The sequence below is a fragment of the Colletotrichum navitas genome (assembly GCF_030913465.1).
Source record: "Colletotrichum navitas strain CBS 125086 chromosome Unknown LY79scaffold_76, whole genome shotgun sequence".
NCBI lineage: Eukaryota > Fungi > Ascomycota > Sordariomycetes > Glomerellales > Glomerellaceae > Colletotrichum > Colletotrichum navitas.
The window spans coordinates 114,028-133,643 of record NW_026850622.1 but is presented as its reverse complement, the minus strand read 5'-3'; the positions used below and the strand labels follow the sequence as shown (position 1 = coordinate 133,643).

The window sequence follows — 19,616 nt, the reverse complement described above, 5'->3', positions numbered from 1 at the left end:
GAGAGGAATGTACGCATAGCTACACAAACAAGCACCCTAGAAGATCTTCAGAAGAATTACATCTCCATCGCCACTACTCCCATCCTCCCACCGCCAGACACGTTTCTTGCAAAGCCTTGTACCATCGCCCTGTAATTCACCTCGTATGGATCGGCCATGTTCCGGCCAGGCCCGGTAGCGCAACGCTAGTAGTTGGTTACAAAAGAGTATGCAGGTGGAGGTCGCCGCGGTAGGAGTCTATTAAAGGTGGGTGAGTTTATATGTACGAAACGGCGAGCATTCCTCTTGGGAGCAAAATGGTAAGTAGACGTTGTACAACCTTCTACAATGACAAACACTGCCCATGGTATCTAGACCCCAAAGATTGATTTTGCAAAACTCTGCCAAGGAGCCATTCAGACGTCTTCCAATCTGCGACGACGACTGGCATTGACCTGTGCAGAAGGAAAAGAACTGCTTTTCATTTCCGGTTCCTGTTCTTTGACTGTTCCTAGCACAGTTAGCGTTACCCCGCTATAAGCCCAACGCAGCGCTCACATCTCTACAGGATCATACGATCCAAGTCACCCTTGACCGTTTGATCCGTAATTATCCAACTCCTAACGTCAGGTATATCTACGCACAATATTCTGAATACGATTCCGGTTAAATTCTCTCCTTCATTCCAACTTGATTGAATGCGTACTTCAGGGAGCTCACCATTCACCTTGGGACTCCATTTGCATCCATAGCCATGCCAAGCCTGAACCTGGGCGCTATATGCCGCTACAACTGAAAGTCTAGAATTCTTGAAGAGGCCCCGGTGCCTACACCTGTATAATCCTGACCCCACAAAGCATTAAACTAATTGGTGTAGCGCCATTTATTCAAAGGGAACATACCCCGTGTCAGGACGAGGCCTATGTCCGGGTCCCTAAGTAACCTCACCCGACGGCCTGCATGATTTTCTTTTTCTTTTCCTCCACTGAGAAACTCAAAAGGAACCGCCGATCCGCGTGCGGGGTGAATACGAACATATATCATGCATTTCTGCCTCTCGTTTGTCTTGTCCTTCCCGGTACCCTCGTCCAGCAAATGGGCATGAGAACCTGGTGCAGCCAAGCATTGTATTCCAAGAATATCGGTTGCTAGGGCAATATAACCTCCGCTAGCGCCATGGCAGCTCACATAAGCCTGGAGGATACTGAATCCACGTTGGACCGAGTGCTGATGAGGCGGGCTATTGACGCACGACATGGTGAGGGGCCCTGGATCACCATAAGCGGCTAAAACAACCTTGGGTCCCCGGACCGTACTACCAACGCAAGAACGCACCTTGCCGAAGAGCTGGATCTCGGGGTAAAACACGGTAGCGCTGGAGCGTCGAGAAGCCATCAGCTCTGGTACCCGAAGGTGGTTAGCAGAACTTCCCCGCGAGCGACCTACTGTGAGCCAAAGCAAGGGGGAGGGAAATCGTTGGGCAATGCCAAGTGCGAACGGCATCAGGGACCAATTGGTGCCGCAGCGGCCCCGCCCGCGCCAACCGGATGCCATACCAATGTTACTGCTTGGCGACATCCTCACTGTGCCCGGGTGGCATGTTTTCAGCCGAGGGCTTCTGGACCATATTACGGGACGTAAGCACAAGAATTCGAGGGCATGGCACAATTTTCTTTCTTGGCGTGGCTGCTATGCTCTAGATCACATATAGGATGGGGGTGTTCCGCCTGTTGTCGCCGCTCGCATCCACCTTCTCATCTGTTGTGACAGGGGTTTACCAAGGTCTCTCATTTCTCTATAACAAGCTCATCAGGTTAATAAAGACTGAGAGCACTGCCTTGCAAAAAAACATGGTGCACCTTGGAACGCGGTGCCTGTTGGCAACAGCCTATATTAGCGCAGTAGTTGCTGCTGCCGCGTGCTCCTCCGACCTCCTGGTGGATGACTTATCCAATTCGCTCTCAACAAACCGAAACAACCTCGGTTCTTGGACTTCAGGTAAGATCCACCCCAATGTGCCAGTCTCCAGCTGTCCTCACAAACTTGCTGTTGACCGACTTCGATAGACGATGGTAGCATGGCCAGTATTTCAGCCTCCGGGGGCATCCTCAGCTTCACCCCTAAGAGTGGAGCGTACTTTTACGAGACGTTCCCCTGCCAGGCGTTGCAGACAGACTCGTACACGCACATACAGCTCGACATCAAGGCACCCGCATCGGACGCGGCCTTTACAGCTGAGCTCAGCTGGGCCTCGACCTGTTCGGCGACGGCCACTACGAAGACAGCTTTCCGGGTCACCAGTCTTACCGGCGGATGGCAGACGCTCCGCATTCCATTGAGCAGCTTTGCCGGGGCGAACCTCAACGCGGCCCTATCCGTTGTCATTGGGTCCTTCTCGTCTACGCAGCAATGGCAATTGGATAAGGTGCAATTCGTCTGCGGCCGGGCCACCACAACTTCTGCTGGTGAGTTTGAACTGGCCAGTCCTTACACGGTCTTCATTAGATTGGTATTGACCATGTCTCATAGGCACTACGTCTGCCCAGGCTCCTACCATTCCAGCATCATCCACCCCGCTATCCACACCTCCGTCATCATGCTCGCCGCTGCTGGTGGATGACTGGGCGTCGCAGTCACGTCTTAGCTTCCTGGCATACAACGCTCTCTTACTACCGACTGGTGACGATGGGACGATGCAATCCGTGGTCGTGGACAACCACCACGTGACGCTGACGCCAAAGTCCACCTCATCGTACTTCTACTCCCAGGTAGGATGTGTAGATGCCACAAGGTATGGTGGCATGTCGCTCTGGGTCACGGCCCCGGCTGGGACGACGTTCAAAATCGAGCTGTCTTCCAAGACGACGTGCGACGGCGCGGCGACGGCATTGTCGGTCCAGACGACAGCTCAACTGGGTTGGACATTCGACGGAACCGAGAAGCTGTACAGCTTCCCCTGGTCAAAGGTCAGCGGCATCAACCTGACCAAGCTGAGATCCATCGTGATCTCGGCGCCCAGCCAGCCGCTCAAACTGGGCCCCCTGGCATTCTACTGCGGCAGCACCCCGAGTGGCTGGGTTGTGCCCTCGGCCACAGGCCCGGCGGCGCCAACACAAACCGTGGAGGCACCAGCCGCTACGGCTTCGGCGTTCATTGTCGATGCTTTCAATAATCCGAGCACTAAATCGCTCGGGTTCTGGCACGGCGGCGAGGACCTGAGTCTCAGCTGGGGCCAAAACCGCCTTAGCATTGTTGCCTCAGCTTCTGACTACGCCTTCACAACGCTTATGAGCAACGGCTGCCGAGACCTGCGCAGCCACAGCGGCTCGTACTTGCACATCGCCTACTCGGGTCACACAAAGTTCTCCGTCTCGCTGCAGCAGCACAACTCGCAGTGCGACTCGGGAGTCGCGCCGTACCCGATGACAAGGGACAGCCTCGAGGCGGGCCGGTACGCGACGGGAAACGACATCTATATACCCATCTCGCACTTTGCCATCGACCTACAGCGCGTCAGCAGCGTCGCCGTCAGAGGCATATACAGCTCCGAGCCCGTGATTCTGAGCAAGATTGAGATCGTCCCCTCGATCCCGTCGGGGGTGAGCATACCCCGCAAGCTGCCTTCCGGCACCCTCGTCTTCTCCTGCACCCGGCCCAACTCGTTCGCGTTCGGGATCGACGACGGCAACCCGAGGTACGCCGCCCGGCTGGCGCAGATCATCCGCGAGGCGGGCATCAAGGTGACCTTCTTCGCTGTCGGCGCGGTGCTCGAGAACAACGCCACGGGCATGGCCGACCTCTACCGGCAGCTGCGGAGCGAGGGCCACCAGATCGCGTTGCACTCGTACACGCACCCGCGCATGGAGGGGCTCGCGAGCACCGAGAGCATCGACTGGGAGTACAGCGAGGACTACCGGGTGATGACGGGCATCTTTGGCGAGAAGTCCAACTACTTCCGCCCGCCCTACGGCGTCGAGGGCGCGCGCATGCGGCAGCGCTGGGCGGCCGCCTCGGGCGCGGCCAAGGCGTACCTGATCAACTGGAGCGTCGACGTCCAGGACTGGCTGTGGGCCGAGACGAGCACGCCGGAGAAGCAGGTCGACGCCTTCAGGGCCGACGTCGCCAAGGGGGGCAACCTCGTCGTCATGCACTTTTCGTACAACTCGACGGTCAACTACTTCCCCGAGTTCATCAGGCAAGCCAAGGCGACCGGGAAGCAAATCATGCGCATCGACCAGTGCATGGAGGACCCGAACGCGCCGCCGCTTTGAAATGCAGAAGCGGCGTTCAGAGGTGGAGAGCTAGTTGGACATTAGCAACTGCGATGAACGCGGTTCTTCTATTCAACTCCCTGTGTTGGTAGAGTAGATGTATTTAGAATTCGAGCGGCTGTATTTCCACGCAGCATCTACCAAATCTCCCCATTGATGATACAGTAACTATACCGCATGCGACCATGTTTTGTGCCCGAAATACAATGATGCAGATTATACGCCCGTGTCATCCGGAGCACATGTAGTGTTGCAATATACGGGTGATGCTGCTCGGCCTTTTTGAGGAACGGTCCGATAATCATGTAATATACATGCTTTTGTCGCTTTATTTGGTTCTAATATGTATCGTGCCGCATAGTCTACGTTAGGCTAACAACAACAGCTCCTATGCCTCTTACACGGCCACTTCAAGGCTTTCCGATGAGCTCAGGGATGTCGGTAACAGCCCTGCTGCTCTTCTTGCCTCTGCCGCCGAAGCCCCAGCGGATCTGGTTGGGCATGCTGATCTGCACGCCGAGCTCGTCCGCCCAGCCGAAGACGAGGCCGGGGTTCTTCTGGAACCCGCGGCCGACGAAGACGGCGTCGAGGCCGTCCTTCTCCAGCAGGTCGTTGGCGAGCCTGGCGTTCTCGATGGCGCCGACGGAGCTGACGGCCATCCTGCTGCCGACGGCCTGTTTGACCTTGATGGCGAAGGGGGCCTGGTACGCCGGCGCGACGTGCGGGTGCTGGCGCTCGTGGTTGCCGCCGGTGCTCACGTCCAGGAGGTCGACGCCCCGCTCCGCGAGCAGGGGGGCGAGCCGGACGGTGTCTTCGCCGGTCCAGGACTCGGGGATGTCCTTCTGCTCTTCCAGCCAGTCGGTGGCGCTGATGCGGAGGAAGAGCGGCATGTCCTCGGGAATGATGGCGCGGGTTTGTTCGACCTGCGCTCTAGGTTAGTGTGACTGGAGGGCTTGCATGTGTTGTGCCCTTAAGAGTTAGGACTTACGATCTCCAATGTCAGCCTGACTCGGTTCTCCCTTGATTCATGCAAATGTCAGCTTCATCCAGACGATGCTTTGAGGCTCCAAGAACTTACCAGCTTCCACCATACTTGTCAGTCCGCTTGTTGCTAACAGGCGAGAGGAACTCGTGGAGAAGGTAGCCGTGCGCTGCGATGCAATTGTGAGCGCCAGGATCGTGCAGCACGCTGCGAGGGGCGAGTCTCGTATCAACTTACCATTGTGGATCTCAATCGCGTCGAAGCCAGCCTTCAAAGCCCTGCGAACGGCGTCCGCGAAAGCTGCCTTGAACTCCTCAATGTCGCGGATCGACATCTCCTTCGGGCTGGCGTGATGCTCGTTCCAGGCGATGGCGCTGGGGGCGTGCACATCGTCCGGCCAGCCGTTGAGCTCCTTGCCGGCGACGGCGCCGGAGCTCAGCCACGGGGCGACGGTGCTGGCCTTGCGGCCGGCGTGGGCGAGCTGGACCATGATCTTCTGGCTCTGGCTGTGGGCGAACTCGACGACTTTGCGCAGGGGCTCGATCTGGCTATCCTTCCAGAGGCCGACGTCCTCGGGCGTGATCCGGCCGCGGGGCTGGACCGCCGTGGCCTCGACGCAGGCAATGCCCGGGCCGCGCTGGACGATTCCTCCCATGTGGGTTTCGTGCCACTTTCCAAGGGGCGGGGGGTTAGCAAGGCGCGCGTCGTGCGTCGAGTGCCGCGGTTGGCTTACCATCGTGTAGTGACCATCCTGGGCGGAGTACTGGCACAGCGGGCTCAGCCCGATGCGGTTTTGGAGGACCTGAGACGGTCAGCGCAAGTTTGGAGCTAACCGTTCGTCTCAATGCGACATACCAAGCCTCGCAGCTTGAGAGGGCGGAAGAGCTTGGGAATGTCCTTCTGACCCTCGGGCAGCAGGGCGGTGCCTGCTGGCGGGTCTTGCTTGGGCGTGAAGTACGGAACTCCCGGGGCCGGCTCGTTGACGTAGCCATGCAGGGTTTCCGCCTTCCTGTGGATGTTGTGATGTGTCGTCGACATTGCGAGTGTCTTTGAGAGTTTGATCAGACGTTTGAAAGTTGTCTTGAACGAGAGAATTAGGGTCGGGTGTTGATGCAAGCAAGTAGTTGGTTGTAAGACTCTTATATCTTATTATATGCACGTGTCGGCGTCGACTTATAAGACCCTAGTTTTCGTGTCGCCATACGCGCAACCTGAACAGGGAAACGCAACCGATATAATACATCAGATAATTGACAGAATCGTCACTGATTGATAATCCAGCGTTGCAAAGAAGCTTGCACGTCTATCGTTCACGTCATTATTATCGCTAGTTTAATCGCTCATTGGCTAGAGATTGTCTAGCTGCTCCATCAACATTTCCCGACCGCTCTCTACCGCTCCAAACACTGAAGCTTCTCGAAACAGCGGGACCCTTTTGTTCGGGCTAAAGAGACAGAAGCTCCGCTAGACCCACGTGGAAGGGGGGGTTTGGGCTCCGTTAGGACGGAAGATAGATCCCGCGGATCTCGTGTCTGAGGCTCAAGGCGGTTCAGTTACGAGGTTCCATGCCACTGTGTTTCTTTCTAGAAACCTTCCATTACGGTGTCGGCTATCGGGCGTGGAGGTTATAGTGTGTTAAGGTATCTTTGTGCTTTGGATGCGTACCTCAGTGTCTGAGGCTCAAGGTGGTTCAGTTACGAGGTTCCATGCCACTGTGTTTCTTTCTAGAAACCTTCCATTACGGCGTCGGCTATCGGGCATGGAGGTTATAGTGTGTTAAGGTATCTTTGTGCTTTGGATGCGTACCTCAGTGTCCGAGGCTTAAGCGGAAGGATATCCCTCCAGAGGAATATATAGAGTTGCGTATGAGTTGGTTCACACTCTCGGGCCTATCCGAGAGACGGAGGTGCCCTTAGAAACCACATGGCTCGCTTCCGTCCATCACTTCATTTCGGCTTGGCAAATCCAAGCCAAGCTATTAAGCTCACGTCCTCGAAGCACAATCGTCCAATATCGCATTGCTCATCATGAAACCCGGCACGCTCAGCGGCCGCGTCTTCCACTCCAACCCCTCGGCCTTGCCTTTGAACTCGGCCGCCTCCTCGACGAGGTCCCATTTGCCCGTGGCCCCGTCCTTCTTGAGCGAGCGGAAGATGATGGTCTCCCCGGCGTCCTCGAAGACGAACTCCCGCCGGCACAGCCGCCGCCACTGCTCCGCCGGCGTGCCCTCGCGTGCGTTCTCCGCCTCCAGCTCCCGGTTCTTCCGCAGCACCGCCAGGAACGCCACGCTGTCCCACAGCCCCTCGCGCCTCGGGTACGCCTCGAGGATGCGCGTCGAGTTGTCCCGCACGAGCGGGTCGCGGCACGTCATGGCCACGATGGTCAGCTGCCACGCGAGCCCAAAGTCCATCGAGAAGATGTGCGCGGCCGACTTGATGTCCTTCTGCTGCTCGCGGAGGAGTATCTCCACCACGTCGTTGACCTCGCGGCAGTACGGCGTCATGGACGCGATGGTCGCCTCGTCGGCGTACCTCGGGAAGAAGCTGTACAGGAGCAGGACGAGGTAGTGCATCCTCATGTGCAGCAGTCTCAGGTACTCCTTCCTGGGGACGTTGGGGTCGGACAGCGTCCTGTTGTACAGCGGCTCGAAGGATTGCCGCCACTGCTGCAGGTTCGCGACGGACTTCTCGCAGTACGCCAGCAGCTCCGGCTGGTTCTGTATCAGCTCGAGGGCGCGGTCGATGTCTTGCTCGTCCTTGATGTCCCCAAACTTGATATCGTCGACGACGTTCAGAAGGAGGGGGGCCAGCTTGGCAATGCGTGCCTGGCAGGTCTTCCACCACGCGTACGCGTCGTCGGCGTCGTTGAACACCTCCGGCATGTCCTTCCTCCAGTCCCCGGGGTCGGTGTATCGCTGGATCTGCATGTTGTACGTCTCGATCGTGTGCCCGCGGGCTTTGAGGCCCTGGGCGAGCTCGTAGGCGGGCGAGCGGCTCGACGCGACGCGGCCGCTGAGTACCGTGCGGCTCTGCACGTCGAGCTGGGTGTACATCTCCAAGACCTCGGTGACGAGCTGCCTCGGGTCCGGTGCGAGGTTCCAGATCAGCTGTTCCGAGTCTTCGCTGATCAAGAGCTCGTGCAGCATCATGAAGCCGAACTTGACGTGCTGGAGTGCCGAGTGCCGGTTGCCGCGCAGGGCCTCAAAGGCCACGAAAAGGATGGACAGCAGCACCACCTCCTGGATGCTGGCCGTCTGGAAGTCGGCCTTGCCCTGGAGCCGCAGCGCCTTGCAGTAGTGGACGATGGCGTTCTGATAGTGCGGGCTCTGCAAAAGGTTGGCGACGTTGTGGAAGTTCCTCGCAACGACGTAGGAGCTGTGCGAGGAGAGCGCTCTGCTGATGGCGCCGATACTGATGGCCGCGTGCCGCAGCGCGGGGTTCTGGCGGCTGAGCTGGGGTATCGTCGTCGTCCACAGCTTCGTCCTCGAGAAGGACGCGCCGCCGAGCGAACTGCGCAACAGCTCGTTCCAGTCGTTGAAATAGACGCTCTGTAAGTCGGTGGTGAAGTCGAGTGTGTTCACGTTGGGCTCCCTGATAAGCCCACGCGGACTGCCTGGACGGCATGGGTTCCCTGGGTTCAGCCTCTCGACCTCCTTGAGGAGGGCACGGCTCCTGTTCTTGCGCGGCTTCGCAGCATATCCATCGCAGACACCGCGGGTCTTGAGGCAGTTCATGCAATACGGCTTAGCTTCATCGCATTTGATGTGCCGTTTCCTAGAGGGATGAGGATTAAAACAACGTCAACGAGCGGCAGCATGTTTGTAAGTCTGATAAGCAACTCACTTGCCTGCTGAGCGTGAGCAGCGTTCCACATGTACGCATCATCAGGGAAAAGGGGGCCACTAACAGGTAACACAGCCTGTCCTCACTTTAGGGGTACTGGTGCGGGTTTGTCGAGGGCGGTGGGAGAGGAGGCGTTTGCCCGTACTGTTTTCGCTCTCGAGAGATCCCTCGGAGGGAGGAGCGGTCCCTGGGGAGAAGGTAGAGGCGGCTGATGTCGACGCCGTATCTACAGGAAGACCGGGATCCATAACGGGTCACGATGGGGGGGGGATCGTCCGAGGGTGACTGGGTCTAGGCAGGGCAAGCTTTCGGCCGGTATGTATGGCTCGCGCTTGCGTTTGGCTCATGCGGCTGGGTGCCGCCGACGGATTCAACTAAGCAAAGCCAATAGGAGCCCGAGGGTAACAGCGTCAGATTCCCGTTTGGGCAGTCCTGCAGGATTACAGTTCCGTCGTCTGGAGTCGGGGAAATGCGACTGCGGCGATGCCAGCAGTGAAATATGTTATTAGGGATGGGTATGTGCCGAAATGGACTGGCTGTTTCTTGACGAACCGACGTACGATTCCTTCTCCAGGTCAGGACAACTCTAACGATAAAACAGCGCCACTTGTTGTCAGCTTGGCCCCGAGTTGGGGGGGCCATACCATAATACCATAGGCTCTTGGGCAGTGATCACGCGGCGGGCGGATGTTGATCCTGGATTATACGATGAAGTGGTCTTTATGCATATGAAAGTTGTGCAACGCAATCGTCTCTCGTGCAACCCCCCTTAGTTGCAAAGAGGCTTATCCTTGCATTCCAAGCCATTCGCCGAGCCAGAGTACGCTATGCCGTCTCCCCTGCTTTTGTGTAGTGTGTACGGAGTATCCGTAGTGTACGGATAGTATGGATGTATTCTATCTGACTTGCATTCTCCAAGTTGAGGTTAGTTCGTTTTAGTCTATGCAGCCGTCGTACAGTAAACCAACCAGCAAGCGGGCGTTTCTTCCCCTCCCTTTACGGAGTACTTTGCCTCTCTGTCGAGTTACGCATGTGGCATCTCGCAAAGTCCATATAACACGCCGGTCCCCGCATCCCATCTTCTCCCGGCCTTTCTCTCTTCACGCAACGACTCTCTCGCCTGTCGAGAAACCCCCCCTTCTTCAATCTTTGAATTGCCAACTACTGGCCCCCTAGTTAACGGGGCCGCTACACTCTGCAACAATGCCGGGCGCAACTGCAACAGCAAGCAGCGCCGCGCGCCAGACCGCCCCAATGTACTTCAAGCCTGCCCAGCGGGCTGTCGCATTGGGCGCAAGATAGTTCCAATCTGCCCGACGAGGCCAGCCTGATACATGACCTCCAGCAGTATCAACCTCAGCAACAGCAGCCGCTATCGCAGTTGTCGTCGCCGGACGTTGGCCTCCCGGGTACGGATTTCGGGCTCTTCGGTCCAGAATCCGTCCACGATCCCAGCCTCGCTTTTCTCGATCCGTCACCTTGGGACACGCTGCCGTGGACGTCGGCCGCTTCTGCGACGCCTCACGTTGGTGCCAGTCCCCTCGACAACTCGATTGGTCAACGTGAGTCTGCCCTGCTCTTCTTCGCATATCGAAACCCGTATGAGTCAAGCCTCGGGTTGCTAACTATATATCCTCCAGCGTTCCCGTTCATCGACACCCCGCCACCAAACCTCTTCGACACATTCCCCGACGCCTTGCTCTCGGTCCGGCTGGATCCCGCCTTCGGGTCCAGCGATAGCTCCAACTCCAACAGCCCCAACCAGCCTCCGCCCCTGGACATGTCAGTGCGCACCACTGTCCCCTCGGGGGCCCCTCCATCCCACCGACCCTCTCCCAACTCGGACGGCCGCGACTCCGAGATCGCTACACCCCACGCCGACAAAGTTCTCCGCCGGCAGCGGAACACTATCGCCGCGCGCAAGTACAGACAAAAGAAAGTCGACCGCATCGACGAGCTCGAGAACTTGCTCAAGGAAATGACGCGCGAGAGAGACGACTTACGTATCCGTCTCGCTCGTCAGGAGGCCGAGACCGAGGCTCTTAAGAGCATCATGGAAAGGGACGCGAAGAAGTAGCTTGGAGTCAGCTTCAACTCGGGTTTATATGTGTTGCGAATGGACGAGGGGGGGGTTGGTTCTGGTAAGACGGCTGGCGTCGTTTTCAAGTCGTAGTCTTTGAATAAAATGGTTCTCAATCACTTACTTGCCTTGCATCCAATGTGACGATGTGCTGCATGCATGCATGCATCACATGTTTGTCAGTGCCATCTTATGGACGGATAGCAGGAGATGAGCTACTATATTTACTAGTCCCATGCCATGATAATTGCAGTATGATCTAGAGTTGATCACATATGGCTCATCCATCATGCAACATTCTTTTCCCACCAAGTGCCTGAGGGGTAAATGGTTTCTGCTGGCGGGTATTCTGTTCCGCTGGATCACTGGAAGGCTCTAGGATCTCAATAAACTCATGTCCGCGGATGGCCCATCCAGCCAACCCAAAAACCTAGGCGAAGCGTAACGCAGTGACAGAAGCTTAATCTAGAGTTGGTCACTGATTGACCAGCCAGGATCCCACCGACCTGTCTCCCTAGCTCCGCGTCCTTCGAAGGAGCGAGAGGGGAATGAGCATCGGCGCGCGTTCGTGCGGGCCAGTGAGAAACTAAGGAGCATTCCAGACAATGCCCCTCTCCAGACGCATGAATCCCTGCTAGCGTGGATGAATCATCGTGAGCCACTCTTGGCCTCCTATCCGGATCTGACCACCAGAGGTTACGCGGGCCAGTCGCTGAACGCCTTTTCCCTTTGCGGCGGAGCTTCTACGGACACTTCAACCTACCGGCACCCCGACGGAACTAGGGCAGAGGGAGGAGCCCGAGGCCTCCTTTGCTGCATCTATGGAACTATGAGAGCCGCTTGAGCCAGCTGAAGCGCATGATGTAGATAACCGAGGATTCCGGCTCTGCATAACTTGGCATAATTCATTCCAATAGCGGCTGCACTGGTCTCGAAATAGCTCCCATCCCCCATTGATTTCAGATTGCAGTGCATGTCGACGCGGTGCCTAATCCATGGTAGTAAACTGCATGATACGAAAGTTCCAGCGCTAAGCTCCCGTTCTTCCCCGCATCACATTGCATGACACTATTCGGGCTCCTGTGCCACGACTTGTATTTTCTCATCTCTGTATCGGATGCAACCAAATACAGAGCTATTATGTGGACTGTTGATGTCTAATAGACGGATGGTATCACATCCAACACACCTTAGCAGCATAAGTCCAATGCAAATAATCCAGTTTTAATTCTCTCTCTGCCATCTTGTCTGCAAATTTTTTTTTCCAATTTTTTCCAATTTTTTTTCTTTTTTTTCAATTCGCGTCCCCCACCAGCTGTTATATTGGCACATTGAGGAATGGTCTAGCCAAAACCTGTCAACGTACAGGAAGAAGGCTCGATCGTTGTTCTTTCTGGTACATTGATGAACAGATAGCTTCTTGACCGACCATAGGCGATTCTGCACGGTTTGCGTAGGCGCTAGATAGATCAATTCTGGGAATATGGGAAGCGACTGCAGAACTTGGGGAAAGATAGAAAAGATGCCGTAATTGAGTGTGTTTGTGGACAGGGTTATATCAACTGTGCTGAGAGCACTAGTGGTAACAAGGGTGCTTTAAATGTTTCATTTCAGGCCTATTGAAGCTGTTCTAGAGCAACTTCCTATCAACAACTCAGGGCTCGTATTAGACAGGTAAACAAGAGGCAAAGGATGCCGTAGGAAGGACTCCAAAAGAGCAACAGAAGCGTCAGGCAAGGTGGCTGGAAGGTTTAAGAGATGCAATCGTAGTTTCATATAAAGGCTTCTACTTCTATGCCGGTAGCGTGTGCCGGACGATCAGTAATAATATAGCTTTGTGTGGCCAAAACGACGCCGTTAATTGCGGGGGGGCAATCAATAACGCCTGATATACCCTGGCACACCCTGCGATACACCCCCCCAGTTCGCACCACAGCTACAGACAAGGTGTGAACTGCGGCACTTAAATACCCTCTATGTATAGACCTCTAACCTTCCGATCGGGTACATCTCGCCGAAAGCTTGGTGGTCTACCGGTAGCCATCACTCTTCTCCAGGTACGACTAGGGGTCTACACGGGAACCGAACCCACAATAAGCATGCCGCTCAGACGTTAGAGCTACACTTATACCACCAAGGCATAAACACTTATAGGACTACCTGGGCTTATAACTGTTATAAAAACGAGGCCGTCAATTGCAGGCAGTAGTTAACACCTAAAATACATACCCTGCAACACCCTGCGATACTTTGTGACCCTCCCGGTTAGAGCCGGGATTGAAAGGAAGCGGACACCTGTTTCGCATTAATAAGCCAACTGTTGCAACTTGCACCCCATTCATTCTTTCTACCGGACTCGGATTAAGCTGAAGCTATATCATAGAGTGCTACAACGCCCGGTGAAATAACACGGATGAGCTGGGTATACAAAAATACCTCGAAGGGGAAGGTGTCGTGATGACAAAATTTTATCTTGCTTTGTGAAGACAACTAAGCTAAAGTGCGCTAAAGTGTGCTAAAGTAGTTTGTGGAACGATAAATCTATTGAGGCTATAAAACATGTATAAGATTACGAACTATCGACCGCTACGTAGAATCTGCGTTCGGAGCTTCTTCGGTCCTCACCTTTAGCCAATAGGGGAAGCTGGGTGAGTCTTGCCGCTTTTGCTCGCGTTCCACGGGAACCTGCATGAGGCCAGCGTAAGGCCTGGGTAAAACTAGAGTGATCCGCTTGGAATTGCCGAAGAGGAGCCCTATATAAAAAGGAGACAGGCTTGGTAGAATAGACTAGTGCAATTCCATGGTAATAGCAATTAGTGACTACTTGAAATCTATTTCAAAGCCCGAGGTTTTACAGGGGACTTTGTCACAAAACTACTACTAGTTCACCGACCTAACGTTTAACACTATACAAAGAGAGCTTAGCTTAGTTGATTATAAAGCCTAGTGGTTAAATAGGCTCTGTACGTGCATGTACTCAAAACGCAGGGGCGAACTAAAGGCACGAGGATTACGTACCGTCAGTCACTTGACAAAAGTCTGGGCTCGGCCCGCCAGCGGGGAAGTTAGTGGTTGAGCCCAGACTTTTGTATGTGTTTGAGTCAGTTCGGCTCGATCATACACCGACTGCTACCTGAGGTATGAATACCCGGTCTGATGTCCTTCGTTCCTATGTACGGAATCATGAGATGTCGTACGGTTAGGTGACATTGATATTCCAACACTAGTAAAACATCGTAAAAGGAGGGGCAATAGTAGCCCCTCTCCCTTTCGGAGCCTAGGAGAGGGGAGTCTGACAACGACGATTTGCCGCCGGCAGAGCCACACACACCGTATAATACTGCGTACGAGACCCGCCCAATCTTCCTGCCGGTACTCCGTAGTCGCGCTGCAGATTGTGGAACCTGTACCCTGTAGTCTGCCCCCAACCACCACCATGAGAAGTCGATGATGCAGAACCCCGAGACGGACATGCACTGCAACGGGAAATCTCGTCAGAGTAATGCTTCGTAGGGAGATGCTTCGCGGGGAGATGCTTTGCCCATGCGCAGCACGGTCTCTAACTAGGATGGTAGGATTGTCACGTCCGTTCGGCCACGCGTTCGGCCACGTTTTCCATCCGGCCGGGAGTTGATCTAACCAAATTCTGATGCCATTGACTCGCCATCTAACCGGATTGTGGTGCCATTGACTCGTGGCCGTATCAAGAATGTGGACATACCCGTATAATTGGCTGGAAAGATAAGCGAGTCAAGTACATGGAGGCCTAGAGCAAAATGGGTAACCATCGTAGCAGTGCAACTAGGGTAATGAAACTACCCAGACCCTGATTCCATACTACTACTACTACTACTACTACATAGTAGTCTTCCTTCGCCCGTCGGACCCTCAGGAGCCAGATCCCGCACAACATATAAGAAACATGAAAGCGTAGAACCCCCAGGAGACTTTGGTGATGAAACCCCTCCCCGCCCTATTGTTCTCGACATGGCTGCAACAACTCGGCTCCTCGCCCTGTTCGCCTGCCTCCTCGGGCTGGCGAGCTTCGTCTGTGCGTCGACGGTGACAATGTTAAACATTACAGCCTTGCCAGGTTGCGCTGTAAGTGAGAAACCACCGCGGGGTGGCCCCCTGCTTACCCGCGCGAACAGGCCACTTGCATATTGCAACAGATGGGACGATCCGAGTGCGGCTTTGGCAACCAGACGTGTCTCTGCGCCGACGAGGCCTACAACGACCTCGTCACAACGTGTGTTATGGGAAACTGCACAGTCAAACAACAGCTTGGTGAGTGAGAGAGAGAGTGAGAGAGAGAGAGAGAGAGAGGCGTGGTGGGAGTGGTGTTGGAAGTTTTGCTAACTGATGTTTGCGTGTTTTTTTCTTTTTACAGTAACCAAGAACCAGACCATGGCGGCCTGCGGGAAGATATCGGTAACCCAGACAGACAGCACCCTCAAGTGGCTGCGCGTAACCCTCTTTATCCTCCCAACCTTCTTTATTGGCGTACGCCTAACGAGCAAAATCCTAAAGCTCTCGACCTGGGGCTGGGACGACGTAACTATCATGTTTGCCTATGTACAGCCCCCCCCCCTTGTACTACTTGAATAGTAGCTAACTAGTCTCCTCACAGGTTATCCTCGTAGGCTTCATGCCAGCAAACTTTCTTAGTAAGTTTTGAAAACTGGTTATAATCTAGCATATACACCGGAAAACTCAAACATATTATGTATAGTTACAGCAGCCGGCTCAGGAAGAGACATGTGGACGCTCACTCCTAACCAGATCTCTCGGGTCCTCCTAGTAAGGTCTTCCCCCTTCCCCTTGTCTGTTACACTAGACAGAAAGCTAACAATATGAGGGGAGGTGGTAACAGATTATATACATCTTTAACCTACTCTACTTTACCTGCCTGACACTTATCAAGGCCTCCCTTATCCTAATGTATCTGCGTATCTTCCCTGACCGGTCAGTTAGGAAGATCCTGTGGGCTACACTGGCGTTAAATATTGTGCTCTGGGTTGCCTACCTGCCCCCGGCTATCTTCGTCTGCCGCCCTATCAGCTACTTCTGGGACGGCTGGATGAAGGAGTCAGAGGGCCAGTGTATTGACTACAACGTCTCGACTATCTCCTATAGCACCTTCCAGCTTATTCTTGACGTTATCCTGCTGGTGACCCCAGCAACACAGATCTGGAACCTCAACATGAGCCTCAAGAAGAAGATTGGCGTGTACCTCATCTTTGGCACCGGCATCTTGTAAGCGCAGGACCCCCCCCATCCCCCTTCTGTTGCTAACCAAAGAGGAATAGCCTCACAGCCGTCGGCGCTTACCGGATCAGAGCGCTTGCCATGTTGACGACGTCTACCAACCCCACAGGTATGTTGGTTCTCTCCTCTCTTGCAACAGATTCACGCGCCCCGTCGACCACCAGGATTCCTGACTAAAACCGCGCTCTCTTTCAAGTCAACACGTACGAAACCGCCATATGGTCCAACGTCGAGCTTTGCACGGGCGTATTCGTGGCCTGTCTCCCTTCCACGCGACAGCTCTGGAAGACGACAGTCCCGACCTTGTCCAACTTGACGAACATCGGTTCCAAGTCGGCGGCCTCAAAGTCCTCGACCCCCGGCACCAATTCCCACGGGACGGCAGGCTACGCCAAGAAGCAGCCCGCCGAACGAAAATCCTGGGTGTTGCGTATGGTCGACGACACCAACAAACCCGTCCCCCTCCGCGAGCTCCGCAGCGTAAGCACAGTAAGCCTAGTGGAATCCCCTGACCGTCCTGATCGGTCAATGCGTTTCAACGAGGTATAGACCGGATCCCATTAGGAATGGGTGAGGGTCGGAGGATGGAAGGGACCAATGATGCACAGACCCTAGCTCACACTCACTCACCCGCTGCCTCACCCATGATGTTCATACCTTCTTCTTATTTGTATCAATCTTCTTTTCTTCATGCTGTCCTTTCTCAAAGCAGCGTCGGTGGGTGAGCCTCGAGAGGGCTTTGAACGCAGAATCCGTGTAATCTAGTGCCATACCGAGCTCCACAGCCCCCTTTGGGTGCCAGTTTGATCCTGACGCATCGGGGTGCGGCGGCGCCGTGCTTGCAGTCATCGCTTCGGTAGCCATCTGTAACGAATCTTCTTGTATAATTTGAAACACCGTTCCTGAAAGCCACACGACTCCGTTCTGGACGAATACATTCCAGCAGCACAAAGTATCCGTGGGGTTGCCGGTGCTGGCCTCCGTCGAATGAGATGTTATCTCGGGTGTCCCCCCGGCAAGCCAGCCCTATTCGCTTTTTTTTTTTTTTTTTTTTTTTTTTTGTGAATTGCATCGATTTGGGATCGAAGCAGCTGGAAGATCCTTTATAGATGCTCTTCCTGGTCAACTACTATTGGTTGGTTGAGTTGAGACGGGGGTGTATAGAAGACCTTCATATCATCCATGTCTTGGTCAAGCATATACGCATCCAAGAAAACGTTGAACTCGGGCGGCCATTGTGAGAAGCCGACCCCAAATTTGCCAATAGAGACAAGCAAGCCCGGTATGCCGCTTTTGTGAAGCACAGCGACATCTATCGAGTGCCCAGCTGTTTACGCCAGGCGCAGATGCGAGGGCAACACATACCGCAACGACGTGGGGAACGCCTAGCCACTAATTTGGTTGCAGCGGCGGACAGCCTGCATAATAACTGCATTCATCGTCTGCAAGTCCAACGCAATCTCCTCACGCAGAATATCAAGGGCCAATGAAGGGCTTTCTAAGACGTCCATGTTGTTGTCTGAACCAACGCTTCTCGAACCTTTGCAGGCAGCTGGACGAACCACTGCACTTCAATGTTGTAATCACAGCGGGGAAAGCTTTGGATGCCTCCGACAAGCGCCTTGCTGCCCAAAGCAAACAGTCCAAGACTGTCGCGCGTGGTCGTCGCTGATTCATTCGCCCATGCAAGGATAAGGCGGTCGACTGTTGGTGCGACAAACAGCAGGGCAGTACAGGTAAGAACGCGCAATTCCTTATAAGTCAAAGCACCCACTTATGGCCCCCCCACCCATATGGCCCACCTCAAGAACGATGCTATTACAACACTACCACTTTATTTAATTAACTATTAACAACCTTGTGATACTATAATAATGTAGCTTTTGGCCTTACTAGGTAATTCTAATACGCTAGATTTATCTATATTACTTTTAACCTTGCCTACCTCTATCTAGGCTTACTGTACCTCTTTAATTATTATAAACTTTATGTTAGTATCTATATAAATAGCCTTCTGTTTCCTAGGTTTACTATTAGTAACCTAGGCTTCTAGAAGGCCTATTTTTTGCTAGGCAGTAGCTAGTATATAGGACTATTTTTAGAAGCCTTTTTTAACCTTTCTAAAGAGCTAGCGTTATATAGTAATATTTTATTCTAGCTAGTCTAGTTAGCTAAAGAGCTATAGTTAGTCCTTAAGGTCCTTTACCTTCCTTAGCGTAGACTACTTTACACTAGATGCCTATATATCTATATCCTAGGCATCTTAGCCCTTATAGGTATCTTTAGTAGCTGCTTTAAGTAGTGTTAATAGTGTTAGTGTTAATAATATTGCCTTCTAAACTAGTAGCCTATTTATTAGTAGCTTTATAACACTAATAGGCTATAACCTAGTGTATTTCTAGCTACTCTTAATATTACCTATAGTTAAACTAGCCTAATAAGCCTTCTAATAATAGCTAATAAAGTTCCTTTTGCTAATAATAGTTAAATTATTTTACTAACTAAGATACCTAAGCTCCTTATAATAGGCTACCTTTATAAGACTAAAGACTAACTAATTAAGTAGCTAGAGGATATAAGAGGTATATAGTAGTAGGAATAAGAGATAGACATTATTAATATAGTATAACTATATAAAATCTATTATTATATAGCTCTTATACTTATCTAAGATAAGTAGTTTAGCCTAATTAGGCTAAAAAGGCTTAGTCTAAAAAAGAAAGACCTTTTATAGCTATTTAATAGTAGTATTATTAGTAGTCTATTTATTCTTTATTACTATAAACTTTTATTTATTATATAGGGTAAAATTTAGAGGGAACTACTACTACTAGACTATTTTACCCTTATATATAACTAAAGGATAAATAAGAATACCTTTAGTAGATATACACTTAATAATAGATACCTAGGTATATAATCTAGGCTACTTTTTCTTTACTGCCTTTGTTTTAGCTTTACTTAGTATTAACCTATTATTACTTTTACCCTTAAGGATACTAGTCTTATCTATATTATATCTATTAGCTAGTTTAATAGCCTAGATATAAGGTATAGTAAGATATTTAAACTAGTCTTTAATAACTTTAGTAGATGCCCTATTAATACGCCTTAAATTAATAAATTAACTTCTCTAGACCTTAATAGATAGGTTCTTTTAAATAAAGCTATCTACCTACCTTTTACCTAGAGGT

The 19,616-nt window shown here is 52.9% G+C and overlaps 6 protein-coding genes across 6 annotated transcripts; 3 read left to right on the top strand and 3 right to left on the bottom strand.

Moving 5' to 3' along the window:
• Nucleotides 1-537: 537 nt before the first annotated feature.
• LY79DRAFT_566159 (uncharacterized protein) lies at nucleotides 538-1,715 on the bottom strand. The gene has a single exon (XM_060558793.1). The coding sequence runs from the start codon at nucleotides 1,555-1,557 to the stop codon at nucleotides 844-846; it is 714 nt and encodes a 237-aa protein (XP_060409932.1). The 5' UTR covers nucleotides 1,558-1,715; the 3' UTR covers nucleotides 538-843.
• Nucleotides 1,716-1,829: 114 nt separating this feature from the next.
• On the top strand, nucleotides 1,830-4,250 carry LY79DRAFT_523951 (polysaccharide deacetylase; the record flags this gene model as incomplete). The annotated part of the gene is made up of 3 exons (XM_060555580.1): nucleotides 1,830-1,977; nucleotides 2,046-2,444; nucleotides 2,509-4,250. 3 exons carry the CDS (start codon nucleotides 1,830-1,832, stop codon nucleotides 4,248-4,250), a joined length of 2,289 nt encoding a protein of 762 aa, XP_060409931.1.
• A 205-nt stretch (nucleotides 4,251-4,455) lies between these two features.
• LY79DRAFT_368316 (NADH:flavin oxidoreductase/NADH oxidase) lies at nucleotides 4,456-6,518 on the bottom strand. The gene is made up of 6 exons (XM_060552811.1): nucleotides 6,088-6,518; nucleotides 5,966-6,034; nucleotides 5,470-5,902; nucleotides 5,329-5,401; nucleotides 5,239-5,269; nucleotides 4,456-5,173 (listed from the first exon to the last, which is right to left on the bottom strand). Exons 1-6 carry the CDS (start codon nucleotides 6,268-6,270, stop codon nucleotides 4,661-4,663), a joined length of 1,302 nt encoding a protein of 433 aa, XP_060409930.1. The 5' UTR covers nucleotides 6,271-6,518; the 3' UTR covers nucleotides 4,456-4,660.
• Nucleotides 6,519-7,216: 698 nt separating this feature from the next.
• LY79DRAFT_593331 (C6 zinc finger domain-containing protein) lies at nucleotides 7,217-9,322 on the bottom strand (the record flags this gene model as incomplete). Its single annotated transcript, XM_060561543.1, has 3 exons — nucleotides 7,217-9,005; nucleotides 9,075-9,081; nucleotides 9,172-9,322. The coding sequence occupies 3 exons, from the start codon at nucleotides 9,320-9,322 to the stop codon at nucleotides 7,217-7,219; spliced, it is 1,947 nt and encodes a 648-aa protein (XP_060409929.1).
• Nucleotides 9,323-9,959: 637 nt separating this feature from the next.
• LY79DRAFT_662233 (uncharacterized protein) lies at nucleotides 9,960-11,272 on the top strand (the record flags this gene model as incomplete). The annotated part of the gene is made up of 3 exons (XM_060562806.1): nucleotides 9,960-9,998; nucleotides 10,423-10,636; nucleotides 10,715-11,272. The coding sequence occupies 3 exons, from the start codon at nucleotides 9,960-9,962 to the stop codon at nucleotides 11,149-11,151; spliced, it is 690 nt and encodes a 229-aa protein (XP_060409928.1). The 3' UTR covers nucleotides 11,152-11,272.
• Nucleotides 11,273-14,884: 3,612 nt separating this feature from the next.
• LY79DRAFT_368286 (CFEM domain-containing protein) lies at nucleotides 14,885-17,048 on the top strand. The gene is made up of 8 exons (XM_060552810.1): nucleotides 14,885-15,255; nucleotides 15,306-15,441; nucleotides 15,545-15,729; nucleotides 15,785-15,821; nucleotides 15,887-15,954; nucleotides 16,028-16,410; nucleotides 16,464-16,531; nucleotides 16,619-17,048. The coding sequence occupies exons 1-8, from the start codon at nucleotides 15,142-15,144 to the stop codon at nucleotides 16,969-16,971; spliced, it is 1,344 nt and encodes a 447-aa protein (XP_060409927.1). The 5' UTR covers nucleotides 14,885-15,141; the 3' UTR covers nucleotides 16,972-17,048.
• Nucleotides 17,049-19,616: the final 2,568 nt, after the last annotated feature.

What these genes read in the sequence shown, in the direction of transcription:
- LY79DRAFT_566159 (XM_060558793.1), bottom strand. Translation starts at nt 1,557, where the DNA reads ATGTCGCCAAGCAGTAACATTGGTATGGCATCCGGTTGGCGCGGGCGG.
- LY79DRAFT_368316 (XM_060552811.1), bottom strand. Translation starts at nt 6,270, where the DNA reads ATGTCGACGACACATCACAACATCCACAGGAAGGCGGAAACCCTGCAT. An exon ending in CGCGATTGAGATCCACAATG is followed by an intron (nt 5,402 to 5,469) that starts GTAAGTTGATAC and finishes ATTGCATCGCAG; the next exon opens with CGCACGGCTACCTTCTCCAC. An exon ending in TCAGGCTGACATTGGAGATC is followed by an intron (nt 5,174 to 5,238) that starts GTAAGTCCTAAC and finishes CCTAGAGCGCAG; the next exon opens with GTCGAACAAACCCGCGCCAT.
- LY79DRAFT_368286 (XM_060552810.1), top strand. Translation starts at nt 15,142, where the DNA reads ATGGCTGCAACAACTCGGCTCCTCGCCCTGTTCGCCTGCCTCCTCGGG. An exon ending in TAACTATCATGTTTGCCTAT is followed by an intron (nt 15,730 to 15,784) that starts GTACAGCCCCCC and finishes GTCTCCTCACAG; the next exon opens with GTTATCCTCGTAGGCTTCAT. An exon ending in CATGCCAGCAAACTTTCTTA is followed by an intron (nt 15,822 to 15,886) that starts GTAAGTTTTGAA and finishes TATTATGTATAG; the next exon opens with TTACAGCAGCCGGCTCAGGA.